Source organism: Bactrocera tryoni, chromosome 3 (genome assembly GCF_016617805.1).
Source record: "Bactrocera tryoni isolate S06 chromosome 3, CSIRO_BtryS06_freeze2, whole genome shotgun sequence".
In the NCBI taxonomy this organism is placed as follows: domain Eukaryota; kingdom Metazoa; phylum Arthropoda; class Insecta; order Diptera; family Tephritidae; genus Bactrocera; species Bactrocera tryoni.
The window spans coordinates 38,442,683-38,464,474 of NC_052501.1; the positions used below are offsets into that span (position 1 = coordinate 38,442,683).

The 21,792-nt window shown below is 35.5% G+C and overlaps 1 protein-coding gene across 2 annotated transcripts in view; it reads right to left on the reverse strand.

The window, feature by feature from the left end:
• LOC120772078 (tyrosine-protein kinase receptor torso) overlaps positions 1–21,792 on the reverse strand; it is a 144,899-nt gene that overhangs the window by 66,697 nt on the left and 56,410 nt on the right. For both annotated transcript variants that reach the window (XM_040100472.1, XM_040100473.1), the window contains exons 2-6: positions 14,061–14,408; positions 10,271–10,711; positions 9,209–9,446; positions 8,611–8,684; positions 2,387–2,558 (exon numbers count right to left, since the gene is read on the reverse strand). In XM_040100472.1, the coding sequence (XP_039956406.1) occupies positions 2,387–2,558; positions 8,611–8,684; positions 9,209–9,446; positions 10,271–10,711; positions 14,061–14,255 (1,120 nt within the window). In that variant the 5' untranslated portion in view covers positions 14,256–14,408. The remainder of the gene's footprint in view (positions 1–2,386; positions 2,559–8,610; positions 8,685–9,208; positions 9,447–10,270; positions 10,712–14,060; positions 14,409–21,792) is intronic.

A 21,792-nucleotide genomic window follows, 5' to 3' on the forward strand; every position in this document is an offset into this window, starting at 1 on the left:
ATAAATGACAAAGAATGTTCTTTCGATTGATAATAAACATTCCCCATGACAAGCGTCTTTCATAAGTTTCTCACGAGACAAATTTTTTACCAGCAAACTCATACGTCAAAGGTAGGTATAAATTAAATTAGGAACACAAAGTAATTACTTGATGCGAAGTTCAAGCTCTATGTTAAGTGGATGGATAAGAGTATTCTGGCAAGTCACCATTGATGTGTGTGTGGCCTAGCGTTGTCCTGATGGAACACAATTTTTCTTCCTCTAGCCCAAGCCGATTATGAGCGATTGCTTCCTTCAGACGGTGCATTTGTTGATAGTACACGTCCGCAATAAGAGTTTAGCCGTAGGGGAGCAGCTAATAGTAAATGATTCCTTGTCGATCGAATTCAAACCACATGATGGTCCATCCTGATCCAATTTTCATTACCAGTATAAATGGTTAAAGTTGGTTTATAGTTGGCTCAGCAGAATCGCAGTTTGAAACCAAAATTTCGTTTGATTTGCTGTTACAGTTAAGGATCTTAAACGCCATTCACATTTTCAGCCGCCTGGCTTGGGATTTCGCATTTTGCATTTTCTGGAGTTCATCTTTGATGCGTGTACCAACAATACTAAATAATTATTGCAGTTCTAAAACACAAAATACAAAATACCAAAGCCATGTATTGAAAAAATGATGGAGTTAAAAGTTGTTTTACTTTGAGTTTCGTTAGTTCATTGAAAGAAAAGATCGAAATGTTTTGAGTTTATTATTCCTTGATATTACTGCTCTGAGAGATATCCGCCTCTATTAAGAAAATAGCGGATTGTCCTGACGTTTCGTCATATTCCTAATAGCCTCCGAAGGAAAGGTCTCATATATTATATTAGTGCCCTAAGATAGCTTTCGTGATAATTACTTCCTTTTATTTGGCCTATGCCCGAATTATTTTTATACATGTATTGGTACGTCAATCTGTGTTCAACAAGAGATGTGAGATTTCTTTAGAGTTGAATAGTTTCAGGTAGTTTTCAAAAATTGCGGTCGGTATCAACTGATTGGGCAATATCGTTTTAATTACTTGCTTTCATATAAGACCGAGAGCACTATGTTATTCACGGAGTTCCTCACTTAATTTTTAAATATTTAATTGATATAAATATTCTAATTTCCTGAGGATTGCCTTTTTTGCTTGGCTCTAAGTAGAAAGCAAATGAACTTTCGGCCACAGTTAAATTATTTTCAACATATTTTAACTAATTATTCTCATGTCTTCTTCTTTTTCTGTTTTCTGTTTTCTGCTTTTCTTTTTTCTTTATAATTTAGTATATGATTTCTTTCCAATATTGTACTTAATGCGTTTCACGGAAGTAGCGAATTGGCACAACATTATTTGCGGTATTACTGAAAAAATAATTTGACTTAAAAATCACATGCGATTTTTTCACCATTGTGCAATTTAAGGCTGAGTCCAATCAATTATAAATGCTTTTGAACTTATACAGTTCTACAGATATACAGGGTAAGAATATACTACTTATCAGTGAAGTCTACTGTAGCAAAAAGGGAGGAGATAAACAAAAGCGTCAAAATGTGGCAGCAACGGTGGCAAACTTTATGCAGAGGACGATGGTCACACAGACTGATTCCATATATACAACATGGGCCGTGGATGCATTAGAATCTACCTATACAAATATCGTCATGACTGTAGTCAATGTAGTCCGACGTGTACAGAGCGTATAGAAGACTCTGAACAGGTACTCAATCATTGCCCTCGGTTTTCAAGTAAAGGGAAAAGCAGAAAACCACGCTTTGAGGAAGTCTCACGGTTAAAAATTTTACTGTAATACTTAGTCCAGTAGTCGCGTGGGAGAGACATGAGATGGGACTAAGTTAAGTCTAGCGAATTAAAGTCTAGCAATCCGGCTTTCGATGCTTCCTCCTACTATAAAAAAATTGGCTGCGTCATCTTTTATTATTTAATTTGTACATTCTTCATACTTTTCTGAGTAACTCAGGCTTTTTAGCCATGCCTTCGTGTTGTTTGTTTTAAGTTCGTTAAGAGTCAGAGGATAACAAGCGTATACTTCACTTATCAAATTGCATTCCAAGAAGAAGTCAAGTGGGTAAAGTCGAAAGTTATTGGTGGTCAGGCAATGTCAACTGTTTCTAACATCAGTCGTCTGCTTCAACCTAGTAACCGCAAATAAATTTGATACCATACATTTGTTTCGGTTTTTTGTAAAGTTAACCCTGCAGTCATTTTTCGACTAACGAATGCAATCAGTTCGTTCACAAATCACAGCTATTCAATGTTTATACACCAACATATGAGATGTCGCACCCTGTATGTAAAAGTAAATAAACTATTGAAGGAGTATGTTGTTTTTCGATTTAACTTACGGCAAATGTTGAAATTGTAGTTGTACCATTTCGCACACGACGGTGTCTGTATCATTAACCACTTCATTTCACTTTCTTTGGCGGCATTGTGGGTATTCTGGGCGATTATACCAACCTTGTACATGGCCGAAAAGGTTAAATTCTCCAAAGTATGCACGTACAATTGTCGAGGCTACTCCGTTGATCATGATGATGGCGAGAGAAAAGAAGATAAAAGAGGAAACAAATTAAAACATATTTTGTTGAAGCTTTTGTGGCAAGTGCTTGGCACTTTGTGCATAAAAAAAGAAAAACATTTTTTATTGACTCATGCGAAGAAAGTCGTAAGTGTCCCACGCAATAGTTGAAGTAAGCGCCTTTCAATTAATAAATGTTTCGCGGAAAAAATCTGCAGTAATTTCTCCGCTTTTAAGCGGGAGGAATAATTACTTAAGGCATAAAAATTACAGAGAAAACTCGAATGGCGCAACTACGTGTTTTTCAAGATCATGTTATGCATGGTTGTGATGGCATAACGCACCTTACAAAGCACTTTACACTAATAGCAGCGTTTTTCTTCTCTTAGTGAGTTAATACCATTATATGCATAACATCGAAGTAGATGTGTAGTAAAGGCTTTATTAAAAAAAATAAAAAGATTCTACTTAAAATTGAAAGAAAAACCACAAAAGACATTTATAAAACTTAAAATGCGTATTCAAAGATTGAAAATATTGTTTGGAGAGGTTCGTTATCTGATTAATTTTTAATTGAAACGAAATTGTAAAATAAACGAAATAATACAAAAAAAAAAGGTTAAGCAAGTCCTTTGTCGAAAATATAATTGGAATGGATTTCCATATGATGGAAATTTTCAACAAGGAATCTTATAAGATGTTTTGAAAAAGGTTCCCAAATGGTGTATTGATTTATTCAATTAAATTAATATAATAAATAAAATATTCCAATAAAAATTTACAAAACAAATATTTAAAACAATTTCCTTTGAATTAACTTCTGTGATGAAATGCTAACTTTTCGAAAATTTTAACCGCCAAAATTTAAGGCAAAAAATTTGCAGAGATAAGTTATTTTTCTTTAAGAAATCTATTTACTATATGAACAACTTCAAGTGGCATTCCGTGAACTGTACTAGCTCGGACCTACTCCTGATACTCCTTTTTATACCCTAAACAGAATATATTAAGTTTAACATAAAATTTCCAACACCTTTATAAATCATATACTACATAAATAATCTGCATGACAAACTGAGGCGATTTAACCTTGCCCATGCGTCAGTTCGTTTGTCTAACCATCCGTACATATATACGCGAAATGGAAACTCAGTTTTTGAGATATCAATTTGAAATTTTGCATACCCCAAACGCTCCCAAAAGCTACTCATTTATTGGATTCGGTGAAGTCAGACCACTAGAGCATATAGCTGTCATGCAAACTAATCGATAAAACTCCAAATCCCACATGGAAAACTTTTTAGAAGGCATCTTCATGAAATCTGGTGTAAATTAAAATATAAGGTAACACTACAATCCAGGAACAGACTGCTCATATTGATCGGAGTGCTATAACGCACAGCTGCCTTTCTAACTGTCCGAACAAATCAAGATAAAAATCTCTGTCGAAGTAAACAATTTTTTACCTTCAGGAGTGCCAAAATTTAAAATGAAACAAGTAGAAACAAAAGGCCGAGAAATTCCTTCAGGAAATCGTGAAAGTATGGGGTAGTATTGACCTGATTTTTGATGTTCTTGCTAGTAACACATACCATAAACATGTCATATACTAAAAGAATGTTCCTTGGGATTCATTAAGATACCACACCAACCATCAGCAATCATACGGAGTAAAGTCAGCCGGTTGTTCGAAAATAAAGATATTAGGGGGCTGGGCTTAACTATTTTAGACACAAAGACACACTGTTATGAGGTGATATGCGAAATGATTATGTCTGAATTTCAATTATATATCTCAAGCATTCAAGTGAAAGAATCAAGTGGAATTTAAAATTATGTTATATGGGAAGTGGGCGTGGTTACAATCTGATTTCGCCAATTTCGCACTGTAACATAAGAATGTTACGTATCAAGTTTGGTTGAAATCGGTTGGCCAGGTCTCGAGAGAGTGGGAGGTGCCACGCCCAGCTTCGAATTTTTACCCCGGTTGCCATAAAGCTCTCTCATATCATCTCGGGTGTAAAATTTTAAGTTTCTGTCGTATTTATTTATTGATTTATCGCACTTTCTGTAGTTTTTAATAGTACCGTTATATGGAATATCTCAATTTTGAATCAAGTTGTCGCTGGCACGTACAGACGGACGCACAGAAAGTCACTCCAAATTCAACTCATGACGTCATTCTGATATTTTATACATACATAACTCCATATCTAAATTGGTTTTTGGTGGTACAAGTAAAGGTTACCTGAACAAAACTAACCTACTATACTCTCTGTTGGAAAATGTTGCGAAACTATAGCAAAGCAACCTTTTGTACAAGGTGCGTTCCGAAGTAAACAGGACTTTAAAAAAAGAACAAATGTTGATTTCGGCAAAATCAATTTATTTTATTCTGCTTCAATACAGCTTTTCGCACGGTCCAAAAGCATGTCGAACGAGTGTTTTAGCTCGTTGGCCGGTATGGCCGCCAGTATGCCGGTGCAAGCCTTTTGAATGGCCACTACGTCTGCATAACGCTTTCCTTTCATGGGCAAATGCATTTTTCCGAAAATTAAAAAGTCGTAGGGTGCCATATCAGGTGAATACGGGGAGTGGTTAATGGTTAAAATGTAATTTTTGGTCAAATAAACCTCTTTAATGATGTGCTTCGTATGTTGGATTCTGAGGAATTTTCGGTCGTCAGTCAATTTGGAGATTTTCAACTCCATTTCACGAATTCACGCACAGTTTCGATGGAATTTTCTGTGATCACGGATTTTTGATTTTGATTGGCCCACATGTTGATCATCATTTATGGCCCCACGAAAACGCCCCCTTGAAAACGTTGAAACCACTCGTGCACTCTGCTACGGGATAGGCAATCATCGCCACAAGCTTGTTTCATCAATTAAAATGTTTCGCTAAAAGTTTTACCAATTTTAAAACAAAATTTAATGTTGGCTCTTTGTTCGAAGCTCATTTTCGCACCGATAACACAAACATACTGACACTTAAAACGCAACAACTTCACTTTCAATCGATGAAATGTCTTGAAATTCTCAATGGACAATCGATAAAGATAGCAAATTCTAACGCACCAGTCGACATATAGATGGCGCCACCAGAGGGCTCTAGATTCAAAAAGTCCTGTTTACTTTGGAAAGCACCTTGAATACCATTACGATGAGAGTTCATTTCGTTTATGACGTACCGCATTGCTCTCTGGTCTATATCATCATTGATCTGTCTGCGTCGTTGTAAAATGACTGTGCATTGTTATTGCTCAAATCATTTCATTTTGCGTCTAACCTCTGTCCTTTGCCTACCATTGTGGTCGAATGTTAGTAATGGATACGATGTTGGTTTCGAGAATTGAACAAATGCCAATCAAGTATGTCATCTAAGTGACCCCTACACGCTTTATCACGCAATCGCTTCGATTTGAAAGCTTTTCAATGGAAGGGCAGACTATTAGCTTTTTATTCGATGAGCCCAAATGTTAAAGGTATATTGGCAGATGGCGGAGGATGACATTCTATGAAGATACACATATGCATGAATACCTTGAGTCATTGCTTAATGTGATATGTCTGAGGAATTATGTGCACGTTAAAGATATAATGCCTACTTTTCCTCCAAAATATTTTTATACTCTCGCAACAAAGTTGCTAAGGAGAGTATTATAGTTTTGTTCACATAACGGTTGTTTGTAAGTCCTAAAATTAAAGAGTCAGATATAGGGTTATATATACCAAAGTGATCAAGGTGACGAGTAGAGTTGAAATCCGGATATCTGTCTGTCCGTCCGTGCAAGCTGTAACTTGAGTAAAAATTGAGATATTATGATGAAGCTTGGTACACGTATTTATTGGCTTCAAAGGAAGGTTAAGTTCGAAGATGGGCAAAATCGGCCCACTGCTACGCCCACATTATCGCATATAAGGTTCTATCGAGCGTATTGTGTGAAAGATTAAGGCCCACCGTCAACAAACTGATTGGACCTTATCAGTGTGGCTTTAGACCTGGCAAATCAACAACCGACCAGATATTCACCATGCGCCAAATCTTGGAAAAGACCCGTGAAAGGAGAATCAACACACACCACCTCTTCGTCGATTTCAAAGCTGCTTTCGACAGCACGAAAAGGAGCTGCCTTTATGCCGCGATGTCTGAATTTGGTATCCCCGCAAAACTAATACGGCTGTGTAAACTGACGTTGAGTAACACCAAAAGCTCCGTCAGGATCGGGAAGGACCTCTCCGAGCCGTTCGATACCAAACGAGGTTTCAGACAAGGCGATTCCCTATCGTGCGACTTTTTCAACCTGCTTTTGGAGCAAATAGTTCGAGCCGCAGAACTAAATAGAGAAGGTACCATCTTCTATAAGAGTGTACAGCTGATGGCGTATGCCGACGATATTGATATCATCGGCCTCAACACCCGCGCCGTTAGTTCTGCTTTCTCCAGGCTGGACAAGGAAGCACAGAAAATGGGTCTGGCAGTGAACGAGGGCAAGACGAAATATCTCCTGTCATCAAACAAACAGTCGTCGCACTCGCGACTTGGCACTCACGTCACTGTTGACAGTCATAACTTTGAAGTCGTAGATAATTTCGTCTATCTTGGAACCAGCGTAAACACCACCAACAATGTCAGCCTAGAAATCCAACGCAGGATAACTCTTGCCAACAGGTGCTACTTCGGAATGAGTAGGCAATTGAGAAGTAAAGTCCTCTCTCGACAAACAAAAACCAAACTCTATAAGTCACTCATAATTCCCGTCCTGCTGTATGGTGCAGAGTCTTGGACGATGTCAACAACTGATGAGTCGACGTTGCGAGTTTTCGAGAGAAAAGTTCTGCGAAAGATTTATGGTCCTTTGCGCGTTGGCCACGGCGAATATCGCATTCGATGGAACGATGAGCTGTACGAGATATACGACGACATCGACATAGTTCAGCGAATTAAAAGACAGCGGCTACGCTGGCTAGGTCATGTTGTCCGGATGGACGAAAACACTCCAGCTCTGAAAGTATTCGACGCAGTACCCGCCGGAAGCAGAGGAAGAGGAAGACCTCCACTCCGTTGGAAGGACCAAGTGGAGAAGGACCTGGCTTCGCTTGGAATATCCAATTGGCGCCACGTAGCGAAAAGAAGAAACGACTGGCGCGCTGTTGTTAACTCGGCTATAATCGCGTAAGCGGTGTCTACGCCAATTAAGAAGAAGAAGCTACGCCCACAAAATGGCGGAAACCGAAAACCTATAAAGTGTCATAACTAAGCCATAAATAAAGATATTAAAGTGAAATTTGGCACAAAGGATCGCATTTGGGAGGGGCATATTTGGAAGTATTTTTTTTGGAAAAGTGGGCGTGGCCCCGCCCCCTACTAAGTTTTTTGTACATATATCGGAAACTACTATAGCTATGTCAACCAAACTCTACACTGTCGTTTTCTTCAGGCATTTCCATATACAGTTCAAAAATGGAAGAAATCGGATAATAACCACGCCCACCTCCCATACATAGGTTATGTTGAAAATCACTAAAAGTGCATTAACCGACTAACAAAAAACGTCAGAAACACTAAATTTTACGAAAGAAATGACAGAAGGAAGCTGCACCCACGCTTTTTTTTTTAATTTAATATGGGCGTGGCGTCGCCCACTTATGGACCAAAAACCATATCTCAGGAACCGCTATACCGATTTCAATGAAATTCGGTATATAATATTTCCTTAACACCCTGATGACATGTACGAAATATGAGTGAAATCGGTTTACAACCACACCTCCTTCCAATATAACGCTATTTTGAATTCCATCTGATGCCTTCTCTGTATTATATATACATTAGGAACCAATGATGATAGCGGAATAAAACTTTACACAAATACGGTATTTGAAAAATATGTAAATTACGGATAATGAAATCTCGATTATCACTTTATCATGCGAGAGTATAAAATGTTCGGTGACACCCGAACTTAGCCCTTCCTTACTTGTTATTTTAACTCTTCGTGTTCACCCCAAAATATACACCGATTTTGTTTGAAAAAATACTTACATTACGTATTTCCATAGATGTCATATCAGACCCGGAATCATCGAAGTAGAGTATAAGGTAGTAACATGTTCTGTCTAGGGGCGAGTATTAAAGAAACGTGAGAGCATAGAAAATACAATTTAATATAATGACAACTATTTGCAGCTTATTTCAATTGTAAATAGTTTAACATAACTTGGTTTATACATATACATACCTATTTATATTGGGTAGTCGAAAAAGTCTTTTCGTATTTCGGAGAGAGACATTATGCCATCAGTGCAAATCGAAATTTCCAGATTGGAAGCGAGCGAACCATTATTGTGCTACACGAACTGATAAATTAAATAAATTTCATGATATAGCGAATTTCTTCATTTTTTTCACTCACTTTTGAACAGCTGTTACTTTTTTTAACTTTTCCGAATTTAATTTTTTTTGTTGCAGAAACTTAAAATCTCACCCTTCCAACACAACATGGTATGACACAATGTGATTGGTAGCACTGGAGATATACGACTGCAATGACATCTATTGGCAAAATACGAAAAGACTTTTTCGACTACCCAATATATTTATAAATAGATGATTAAGCAACTACTTTTAATTGTGTTCTTACCTTCAGGCGGCTGCCAAGTGATTTCCGCCAAAAGTTGCCTTTCGTTTGAATAGTCGGGCAAAAAGCGCTCCAATTGCATATCTCCGACAAAGCCCGGCGTATAGTCTTGCTGTAAAGTCGAATATTCCTCCGCTCTAGCCACGACGGCATATTGATGTTTGGCATTCACCGCCAAAGCGGAAATTGTATAGGTGGTGGAGTTTTGGAGATAATCTATTGTGAAAAAGTTCTCATTGAACTATTCCAGAAACGAAAAATGTTAATAAAATAGTTTTAAACTAAGGGAATGTTGTTATTTTTGTCATTGTAGCAGAAAACCTTCCACAAACAATATAAAAGAATTCGGTCGAAGTTACAGCTAAAAGTCGGTTGAAACCCAGTGAATGATGTTTTCCATAAAATTATACCTTCAAAAGTTATACAGAGTTACAATTATGCAGCAATGAACTGAGCATTCATACAAGGAATTATATGATACATTTAGTGTTGCTCATACGACAAGGTGTACTATATGAATACAGTTCATTTGACGCATAACTGCATATAACTTTTTAAAGAATATTTTTATGAAAAAAAACTATTTTAAGACTTAATGCTCATAATAGAAGGGGTGTTGCCACTTGTTAAAAAAAAGTCGATAAATAAAATAAACTAAAGCAAGTAAGGAAGGGATTTACGTTAGGACCAAAGTCGGGGCAATACTTTTAAATACCGACAAAACAATATAGCAACATAGAAGCACAAATACGAGACTTTTTTTTATTTATTTTAGAAGTTAAAAACACAAACAAAATTTTCTTTTGTTTTTTCCTTAATTTAAACAAACAAATACACTATAAAAGCTCAACAGAATAATCCACTCTAATTCAATACATTTGTTTCCTAATTATTTCCCCACGCGCCTTTCCTGTATGCCCTGACTCCACCCAGAGATATAAGCTTCATCTTCCCTTAACTGCACACACCCACATTAATTCTGTTGCCACTTAATCCTAATAAAATGTTGGCATCAACTGACCAAATCTTCTTATGCACTTATCGCATCGTTTCGCCCACACTTACCATATAAATAGTCGCGTTTGTGCCACTTTGTACTTTAATCATATAAATCGCTTCTGCGGGCTCACTCAGTTGTCCGGTGTCAATGTTGGGATTAGACATTGTTGTCTGCATTTGCGGCGCCGTGGCATTCCCCATGCTCACCGGCAAAGTAAACATGGTGGGATCTTCATCTACGCTATTTAATATAATGCTTCTATATTTCTTTTCTGTTGCAGCCTTTTGTGTTACACCACTTGCACTTTCTTTACTTTCACCTTCTGCAATCTTATCTGTATCTTCATTTCCAACGCTGCGTACGTGTACAATGCGAAATGTCAAGCTAGTGTCGTCGCGACAGACTAATATCATCCGATAGCGAGTATGTGTAAACTGATACTTATCCGATTGCGCGGACGTTGTAGCATTTTCCTTAGTACAGTGTTCGGTGCACGATTGATCCGCCTTAAAATAAAAGAAAATATTAGCAAAGTGTCTATTATGTAAGGCTAATATAATAAGTTCAAAATACGTAAATATATATAAATATATTTCAAAAGTGTGGACTTTTTGATAAATTTATGATAAAAATTGGCTAATATCCTATAGTGACATTTGTGATACAGGATCATCTTAATCCACATTATCTTTTAAGGGGGTATTGTCAAGTAATCACTCCGAAAAATCAACTTTTGTTTTTATAGTTTGACACTAAAACCTATTGAAAACATGCTGTGAAAAATTCAGATCGAAATCTATAGTATTTGATAAGTTACAGCTCATAGTCCCCGACGTGTCGTAAGCGACTGTCTACCAGGCGCCATGACAAGTCTGCAGTCTCTTGAAACTTTAAACGCATTTTTCTCGAATCAACATTTTCTGAAATTGTCATGGTCCTAAAAAAAAAGTATTCAAACGATTGCTTTAAAATTTACATATGTTCTTCTACTCATTTATAGTTATCGTCCCTGCCGGAATTGTTTAATTTCGAAAATATTTTCATATTTTTTAAATTTTTAACGAAAAAAAAAATAAGATTTTCGTGACTTTTTTTGAAGTTCGTCATTTTTTTTAATGAAATTGATTATATTTGGTAGGGACGACAGCCGCAGAACTAAATAGTAATCCATTCGATTTTTTTATTTCAGACAACATGAACAGCCGCTATCACCACGACCAGTGAACTATTTCATTTTGTTGGGGACTACTTTGATTAAAAAAAATATATATATTAAAAATGTAAAAAACAAAAAAAAAAATTTTTTTTGTACATTTCAAAATACAAATAAAAATATATTAAAAATTAAAATTATTGTAATTTTGTTGTCGCATAAAAAAAATTTCCTAAAAAGTGGTAAAATGTATGCGTTCACATGAGAGTAACGCCTTAAGAATAGGCTTCTAAGGCTTAAGTGTAACACAAATAAGGAAACTGAGGGACTAGTTCGAGTATAAATAGATGGACAGGCGGATATGGATAAATCGACTCAGTTTGTCAAGCTAATCAATCGTATATTTTATAGGCTTTCCGAGGTTTCTTCTCTGTGCTAAAAAATTCATGGCAAAGTTAATATACCCTGTAAACTGTAAAAAATTTCACTTCAAGGCGACTAAAGTATCGACTTACTTAAACTGACTCTCTGAAGTTAAAAGTTCATACATCAAACTGCTTCTTTTTCATTTTACACACCTTGCCTTAAATATATGTTACATACTGTACCTCCACTCGTTGTAACAAAATTACATTCTTGGAGAACGATTAGTGGAAAAAATTGTTCCTAGGTTGATATGACTGTCAGTGACATCTGTGTCAAATGTCACATCAAAATAAGCATTAGTTTTTGTATATATTTTGTAGGATTCGTCGATTTTTACAATGAGTGCAATTATTCGACCAAGAAGAACTAAATTGTGTGTGCGAAATCAAATTTCTGGTGCCGAAACGTTGAGAATGTTGGAAAATGTGATAATTGCTTGTCGCGAGTAAGTGTTTTTGATTGGTACGAAGTATTAAGAGGGTCGAGAACGCGTTGAAAACGAACCACGGCCAGAAAGGACATCAACATCAACTTATGATCAACACGTCAATAAAATAAAGGAATTTGTGCTTGAGAATCGATGATTAACAGCCAGAGATGTTACTGACATCGTTGGAATATCGGAAGGATAAGTGAAAACCATTTTGAAAGATCATTAGGGTCTAAGGAAAGTGAAATAATGCTTTCCGAATACCAGAATGTTATGAAACGTATTTTTACTGGCGATGAGTCTTGGATCTATACTTACGATCCAGAAACAGACGATCAATCGGCCGAATATCCTGGCTAAGATGAGCCGAAGTCGGAAATACCATGTCAGAGCATGTCAAAAATCATGCTTATGTTGACAGTTTTAATTTGATTATCGAGGTGTGGTGCACTTCGAATTCTTTCCGAATAGCTAAATTGTCAACAAGGAACACAATTTGAGTGTTATGCGCAAAGCTATTTGTAAAAAGAGGCAGGAATCATGGGCCGACAACTCTTGGTTTTTGCACCACGATAATGCAAGGTCGCATATTGAATTGATTCTTCGCCAGTTTTCCACCAATCTCAAACGACCGTTTCAAGGAAACCGATTTGAGTCAATTGAAGCCAATAAACGCGAATCGCTACGAGCATTGAGGGCTATTTTCGAAATTGATTTTTACAAAAAAAAACGTTAGCGCAAGTGTGTTGGGCTCAAGGAGGATTAGTTTGCATTGGACGATATAGTTTTTTAAAAATAAATCAAGAATTTTAAAATTGTGAACAAAGTCTTATTATTTTTTGCTCATAGTAGTATATAGACACACTGGTTGTGTACGAATATTTTGTTTGCTGATATGAAAAACTTTTGAGCATCTGTAAAAATCGGACCCAAAGCAAGTGCAACGATGATCCGCATCTTAGGGCGCCTGAATCTATTTTATGAAAACGACTTGCTAATGAAAACTCACCACCGTATGACGGATGTGCTCTCATTGCCTTTTTTATCGTAGTCCTACGGTAGTAAAATCACTTGCACGTGATTAGAAATTAAAAGTTGGTAAAGTAGAGATCTAAGAGGTTCAGATTTATTTTCTAATTAAAACAGATTCCAAATCATAATTAGTAACTTTCTAACTTAGTTTTAGTATTTGTAATTAATATCGACAGTGATCTTCATTACAAAACAACATTTTTACGAAGGGCAAGTACAGATAGGCCTGCCTGCGGTGAGTAGTTGACCTGTTGACATGATATATATAGTATATATGTTTGTCGTTACAACGTAGTATAAAATTACAGAGTGTTCAGGATGCCCAGAATGTCACCAGTTTGAAGTAAAGTGCGTGAGCATGCCCTCAGCCTATAATATAATCCAAATCCAAGTTGGATGCGAAGGAACAAGTTACAATTCGAAGCAAAGTCAAAGCAAGTGACTTATTCGACGATTTACTACATCGCTGCATAAATTTTGTTGTACCTTTCCCAGGCGAAGAATCAGCCGTCTAACCTAACCTCACATGTACAAATATCCATGCCAAGGTGATATAACTATCTGCCTGTTGCTCTCACAAAACTTGTATAACGTTATTCATTCATTGGAATGTTTTCGCTCAAAAGTAATGCTTCACTTTTCACACGGCGATAACTTTCTGAGCACATTTACAGTTATCAACTTTCAAGTTAGCTAACTACCAAACAATATGAGTTTGTATAATCACATTTAAAGCTATATACTTACATATATGGTATATATGTATATACCACATATGTAATATATAGAAATGTATGGGTTTACGCTTACTTACCCAATTGTTATGTCGCTCCGTCAAGTCGCCTTCGTATTTCGTTTTTCGTAAGCGATGCATGCAATGCAATCTACACGAAGTTGTGGGGAAGTCTTTCGATTCCAAATTTAACTCACGTAAAAGCGATTCTTCGCTGGCGCTGCCACCCAGCAGTATCCAATAAACGAAGAAGTAGCGCAACACAAATATCAACATCTTCCACTGCACTCACTAAAAATTTATAGCGGAACCGTATTTTTCCACTGCGAAATTAATAAATTTCATTTAGTCATTGGTGCAAAGATAGTGCTTTTAATGCATTTTCTAATTGAGATGGACTGCTTGGACTACTTTAATTACTGAACTCTTCTGGAAATATATAAATTAGTTCATGCTTAAATTAGCAAAGAATTTTTTTTTGCAATTATCATGTAAAATACTAAATTTTATACTTAATGGATTTAATATGTAAGTAAGTGACACAGAAATAATTAAACAGCAAGAGAGCCGATAGTGGGAGATCAATGAGTGGTTTGTTGAGAAGCAAGAAAATCCATCTTTAATAAACTATCTTAATCAGAACATTTCAGGTACGGTCATAAATATTGTGGTATCGTTCCTAGAATGTGATAATTGAAGTAATCAAAGCTAACTATTTTTAACGATTATGAGCTGACGTTGACAAAACGGTTTTATTCTACAAGAATTGTTCTAAAAATAACCAAACTTTTTGGGTATAGAATAAAATGCTCGTTCTATTGTCTTTAAAAACTATTTTTTTTTTCAAAATAGGCTCTATTAGACTCAGTACAAAGTTTTGGAAATATAATATAGTCGCATTGTGATATATCTGGGGAATACGGAGGATGACTGATGAGAGAAAACCGGTTTTCATCGCAATCGCATTCACTCTTTATGCCTTCATTTAATTTATGTCGAGCTAATATCTCAACAATTACCATAGTGCTGATATCTCAGTCACTCTATATACATAAGTTCTATTTTGCTATTTTTGTTTCCATAAAATTCCACTGATATAGTTTTATAGTTGTAAACTTACGCCGTTCAATATATGTGTTTTCGATGTTCATATAGGATTGAAGTTTGCATAAAAATTTATACTAAAAGCTTTAAACATAACAACGTATGTCAAATTAAACCAAAAGTATTTCAAGTGAGGAATCTAAGTTCGGGTATTACCTATACATTGGGGTAAAAAATCACCCGGAAATTTTAATTACGACACATAAGCTTACAAGTGGTACAAAGCCCTCAAAGACTGTCGAGAGATCGTTGAAGACATGCCTCAGTCTGGACGATCTTCGACCTATTTAACTGATGAAAATATTACAAAGTGAAGGTGCTTGAAAATCATCAAGCAAGTCATCAACATCAACATATTTTGGTTCAAGCTTTGTGTATGACTCGCGTTCTTGCTCAACTCGTCCCAATAAAGCTGACATTTTCCAAAAGATTAAACAAGTCTCTTTGGACATGGTTGATCGTGCGATTTCCGATCCCACAGTCATGGAGAGCATAATAACTGCCGATGAGACAACAAATTAACAACCATAGGAATGGAGGTGATGCTCAATGTTTTTTTCGATATTCTTGGTTTAGTGCATCAAGATATACGGTCAATGAGGAGTTCTATTTGGTCGTATTGAGGCATTTGCGTGAGAATATCTGTCGAAAACTGCCGGAATTATAGAAGAATAATTCATAGATTTTATACGATAATAATGAACTATCGCATCGAGCCACGATTGTAACCGAATTTAAAGTCAAAAATGCAATGAATAACATCGAACAACAACCGTATGCACCCGATTTGTTTTTTTTCTTGTTCGCCAAACTGAAATTGTCGTTCCGTGGAATCTGTTTTGAGTCGATCGAAGAGATAAAACAAAATTTGCTGAAGGAGCTGAAGGCCATCCCTAAAAATGCTTATGTTTCGAGGATTGAAAAAATCGTTTTGCCATTTATTTACAATTTCCATATACTTTTTTGTCACAATGTATATACGGTATAAAGTCATTCGGAAGTTTGAAATTCTTATAGATAGAAGAGACTAGGGAATGTTTTGACTCGATTTTGTCAAGCTTTTATGTTATTATATATTACACATAAGGTATAAAACCAAGCGGAGTATCGACTGGATGATACAGAATAGGTAATAGGTAAGAAATTACACTTTACTGATAATTATAAGAGAAGATGGCTTATCCTTGTACTCCCAAAATACTCGACTGAAACAAAAAATACAACAAGATTGTATATCCGAAGAAAAAATTTGAATAATCAGCTTTTTTGAGTCAAATTGTTCCACCAATTCTTCAAATATTGAAAAGATTTTCCCAAACTTTGTTAAGCAATTATCACCAGTTAGCTAAGTTCTTTTTGAGTATACTGTACCAAATAGTTTTACGGGTACTTCTATCTTCAACAAAAATTTTGTAAGAAGAATCTTAATACAAGAACTCAGCTAGCTTTTTTAAAGATACTTTAAGAAGACAAAGTTTGTAGCTCCTCACGGGTTTCATAAGTAAACTGGTAATAATGAGCAACACTAACTATAGTAAATCTCTTATGAGATTTATACGTATCTAAAGTACTTTCAAAATTTTGGTGAGATCAATTGGATATGGTTACGAAGTTCATACCGATAAGTTTTATTCCGTTCGCTAACTATTTTCACATACTGTTTTATTGCATTGCTTCTGAGCTTAATGCTCAATATGATATTCTCAGTAAAACTTTAAAACACCCTAACTCTCAACAAACTCTTTTGCCTTTTATGATTGAGGAATTGCTGAATTAACTGTATTGCGCTTCTAGAGTCGATTGGATGACATTAAATGGTTGTATACAAAAAAATGTTTATTTAATTTGAAAAATTACTGCACACTTTTCACAATCTTACAATGTTGCGAAAACATTAAAAATTCCGTTTGGTCTTTAATTATTTTTCTCCACGTACTAACCACACGATGTGTTTATTAGGGAGGGAGACGGAGTTAGCCGTTAGTTAGCACAATTCACCAACAATCAGTTTTTATTTTCAACCTTAAATTACAAATTCCTGAAAAGTATTTGAAGAACTTATTTTTGGTAAACAGAAGCAGATAGACCCTTTAACATTATTTTTTTTTCAATCAATTGTTTTCTCTGTAATGAATCTTGCCAGCTCCTATACCCTTCAGCTAATTTCGTGCCCACATATCGATGAACAAGAAAAAACGTTAACTTCGGCTGCACCGAAGCTAATATACTCTTCACAGGTGCATTTCTTTTAGTAACTATATGTTCAGTTTGTATGGAAGCTATGCTTTATATATGCTATAGTAATCAGATCTGAACAATTTTTTCGGAGATTATATTATTACCTTAAGCAGTAATCCACGTCAAATTTCGTGAAGGTACCACGTCAAATGCGAAAGTTTTCCATACAAGCCCTTGATTCCGATCGTTTGGTTTGTATGGCAGCTATATGCTATAGTTAAGCGATCTGAACAATTTCTTCGTGTATTACATTATTATCTTAGAAAATAACCTGTGCCAACTTTTGTGAAGATACATTGTCAAATGTGAAAGTTTTCCATACAAGAATTTGATTCCGATCGTTCAGTTTATATGGCAACTATACGTTATAGTGGTCCGATATCGGCAGTTCCGACAAATGAGCAGCTTTTTGAAGAGAAAATGACGTTTGCAAAATTTCAAAAGGATATCTCAAAAACTGAGGGACTAATTCGTATATATACAGACAGACGGACGGACAGACGGACAGACAGACAGACGGACATGGCTAAATCGACTCAGCTCAACATACTGATCACTTATGTATATACTTTATAGGGTCTCCGACGCTTCCTTCTGGGTGTTGTAAGCTTCGTGACATACTTAATATACCCTGTTCAGGGTATAAAAATGTGTGCATGCACAAACCCCATTTATATGAATATGTGTGTATGTTGAGCATTTCTCTAGACCACTTCCAAACTTCCAACTTAACTGCGACAACTAAAGGCTTTTTAATCACAGTATTGCAAAGTATTGAACTTTCTGTGTTATTTATAGGCACTTTTTCACCGCTGCCATTGGCTAATTTTAACTTTATTGGCGGCTATGTCCCAATGCAATTTAATACAGATGTTAATACTTATCAGCATATTCGCTTTAGGAATGTCTGCCGTTGGGAAATTGTGTTAGAATAAAGTGAAGAGCAAGATAAAATATAGTAAAATGCCACTTACGAATGTGAATCATTCACCATACAAGGCAAAACTCCGCTAAGAGTGAAATTCGTTCCAATAGGCAAGTGTAATAATCGTTTTACTAAAATTCGTGGATTTTAACGTGTGTTTTGTAGACGTGTTGTTTTCACCGAGGAGCGCTTTCGCATCACGTTTACTTTAGTGGATAATATACGTGCTCATGCTGCTGTGGATTGGAATACTGAAAAAGACCCGAATGAGTTCATCGACTTTCGCGCGCAATAATTTGAGCTATATCCATCCACTTTATGGAAGATTTTTTGGAAAGATTTCGCTTGCGAGCTTACAAAATCTAACACGTGCATCTTGCACGTCACGATTTTCATAACAAAATTTAGTTTATAATTGAAACCCACTTTTGGTTGTATGATAGTGATGCGTTAATAAACGAAATTCTCTTATTTGGAGTGATGACAATTCACAAGCCATTGTTAAGAAGCCATTAAATTCTCAAAAACTCATGGTTTGGTGTACTCTATGGGTAGAGCGAATCACTAGCCCATATTTCTTCGAAAATTAAGCCGGCTATAATGTACATAGTAGCCAATGAGAACACTATAGAGCCATGATTAATGATTTTTCGTGTCTTAATAAGAGGATGTTTATGTGGATGACTTTTAGTTCCAACAAGACGACGCTGCATACAATACAACCAACGAAAAATCAATTTATGGAAGGAAACTTTAGGAGAGTGCATTAGCTCGTGGCATTGCCTCCACAATTGTGCGATTTAATACAGTAGGTCTATTTTTGAGGGGTTATGCGAAGTCTAGTCTTGACTACATATGTAGATAAGCCTGAAACGATTGACGACTTGGGAATGAATATTCGGCACGCTATTGCTGACGGCCAAAGAATAGTCGAAAATTGAACCTCTCGGCTGGAATTTATTCGAATACTTGATCGAGATCTTTTTTATAACTTAATGACAAACCCTTACCTTTATAATAAAACTGAATTCTTAAACACAATTGAAAACCACAAGTCAAAAAATTACACCATAATACGCCAATGGTATATGTATATAATAGACGGATAATTAGTTGGTCCACAGTTCACACTGGTTGAGTGTCAATTTACTACTATTTCATTTCACTCCGATATAGTTTATGCATGACTGTATGAGTGTATGTACATACCATGTCCATTAGTTTTCATTTACATGTGGTGGTTTTATTGGTATTTGCAAGTCAATTTTATTTGTGCAATGTTTATGAACGGTTTCTCACACCAAGCTTTTTTCTGAATTAACTACCAACATATGTTATGTACATATGTATGTTTATAAATAATTATGAAAACATTGCAGAAGCTTTGACGAAAAAAATGTTTGATTTTTTATTGACAATTCAATTTGACCGGATATCCTGAAATTTATGCATGAAGACATGCACAGTGGAGACTTTTGAAATTCCTAATGAATTTTGTAGCATGAATTTAGATTGAGTAACACGTTCCCAGCAAACCTAAGAGACTTTTATTATTTATTAACCAAACTTATGTATTTATAAATTATTTACCAAAGAAACGAAAATGCAATAATTGGCATCGTGTGAAAAAGATTATTTCGAAAAGCACAAAATTACTCATACCACACGTATGCCCCAGCCAATTCAAAATCTACTGAATGGTTTGTTTATTGACTATTATTAGCTTTAACAATAATTGCCCAATATATTATCTGGATTTAAAACCGACTGTGACACTTTCAAAAAATTTATTTTGTTTTTTTTGCTTTTTTGACAATTTATTATTTCAAAAATATCCCTTAAAATCGGCAAGATCGTATCTTGAATAGTTTTTGAATGGCAGCGTTAGTTGAAACTTTAAACGCGTTTTTCTCGAAACGACATTCCTCAAACTTGCTGACATCATGACTTAACGAAAATTTGACCGATCGACTTAGAAATCTTGAATATATTTACTATGCAATGACTTACGATCTTTTCGATTGGTTTAAATTGTCAATTTGGCATCAAAAAAACGACAATTTTTTACCTAAGAAAACGACACTTTTTTTCTGATCTATGCCATTTTGTTAGCTTTTGGTATTTTATATTTTATAGAAAATACTTTCAACTTTAATAAACTTTTTGAATTTTATTGTTTGGGCCACTCTTTTGGCCGGAATCATGTCAGCAGTTGGGGAACTTTTCTTTTAGCACATCCGAAGATAGCATATAACTTTGTTATTTTTCAATATTTCTGTAAAAAAAGAAATCATAAAACATAGCGGAAAATATACCTCATTATGTCCAAAGAACTTCGAGACATTCGATAGAGTACTTTAAAAAAAAAAATTACGAAAATTGCTTAATTTTTCATGGGTTCCACTATAAGCATTCAATTTCATTCATTCAATTAGGAGGATGGAGCCATGTGTAAAAGTTCTCGCAAATGAGGAAAATTCTCTGAGCCATTGAACCACAAACGATTCTTTTACATATGGCTCAAGCAGCTCCTGACTTCTGGGTAACCAAAAAATATTCATTTGAATGAAAAGAAAACAACAGCCAGGCTGAGCGACTGGCGCGCTGTTGTAAACTCGGCTATAACCGCTTAAGCGGTGTCTACGCCAATAAAGAAGAAGAAAAAGTAGTTGACTTTTTACCGAAAATGTCGGTCAATGTATTATATAAATTCAGGGATAATCCTTTCTTAGCAAAGATATAGCAGTGTGTCAAAACTGGCTTCAATCTGATCAATAGTTATCTTAACTCCCATATGCCTAACATAAAGATTTATACTGCATATATCGGCCAATGTTTGAGTTATCTTATTGACAATGGAAGAGCTTGTTTGTTCAAAACAGTGTATCTTTGTGCATAAAATAGAAAATAATGGAAAAAACTGACCTAGCCCCCATATCACTAAGATCAGTATTTTCGAATACCCAGCTGACTTTACTCCATATGATTGAAATGTTGGGAGCATTTTACTAGTCTGTGGCATATTAACTGTACCTCCAACATAAGTCAAGAAGATCCTAAATTTGAGCGCAATTTATTCACGATTTCATCAAATAATTGAGGTTTATTTCTTCCGCAAAATTTTTTTATTTCTCGCCCATTGATCTTTGCAAGGTGCAAGAGAATGAAATATTCGGATTCATCCGAACTTTTAGCCCTTCTTTATTTATTTCTGTTTTTTTTTATTTGCAGTTCGAATCGAACATAAGCTTTCCATACTCATTTGTAATTAGAAAGCTAATGTTGTCAGTGCCTTTTCAATGCAATTAAATTAGCGATATGCTGTGTGCATTCTATTTTATTTTCTTTTTTATTTGGTTTATATCAGTTGAATATCGAACTTTGTTTGTGATCTGCTGCAAATACACACATATTCACATTACTAAAGAATAAATACAGAGTTTTGTTTTTGTAAAACTAAAAAAATACAATTTTTTCTAAATATTCTAATATACAGTAAAGGACATAACTGTTCACGAAAATCCCAAAATTTTTTTTAAAGCTTAG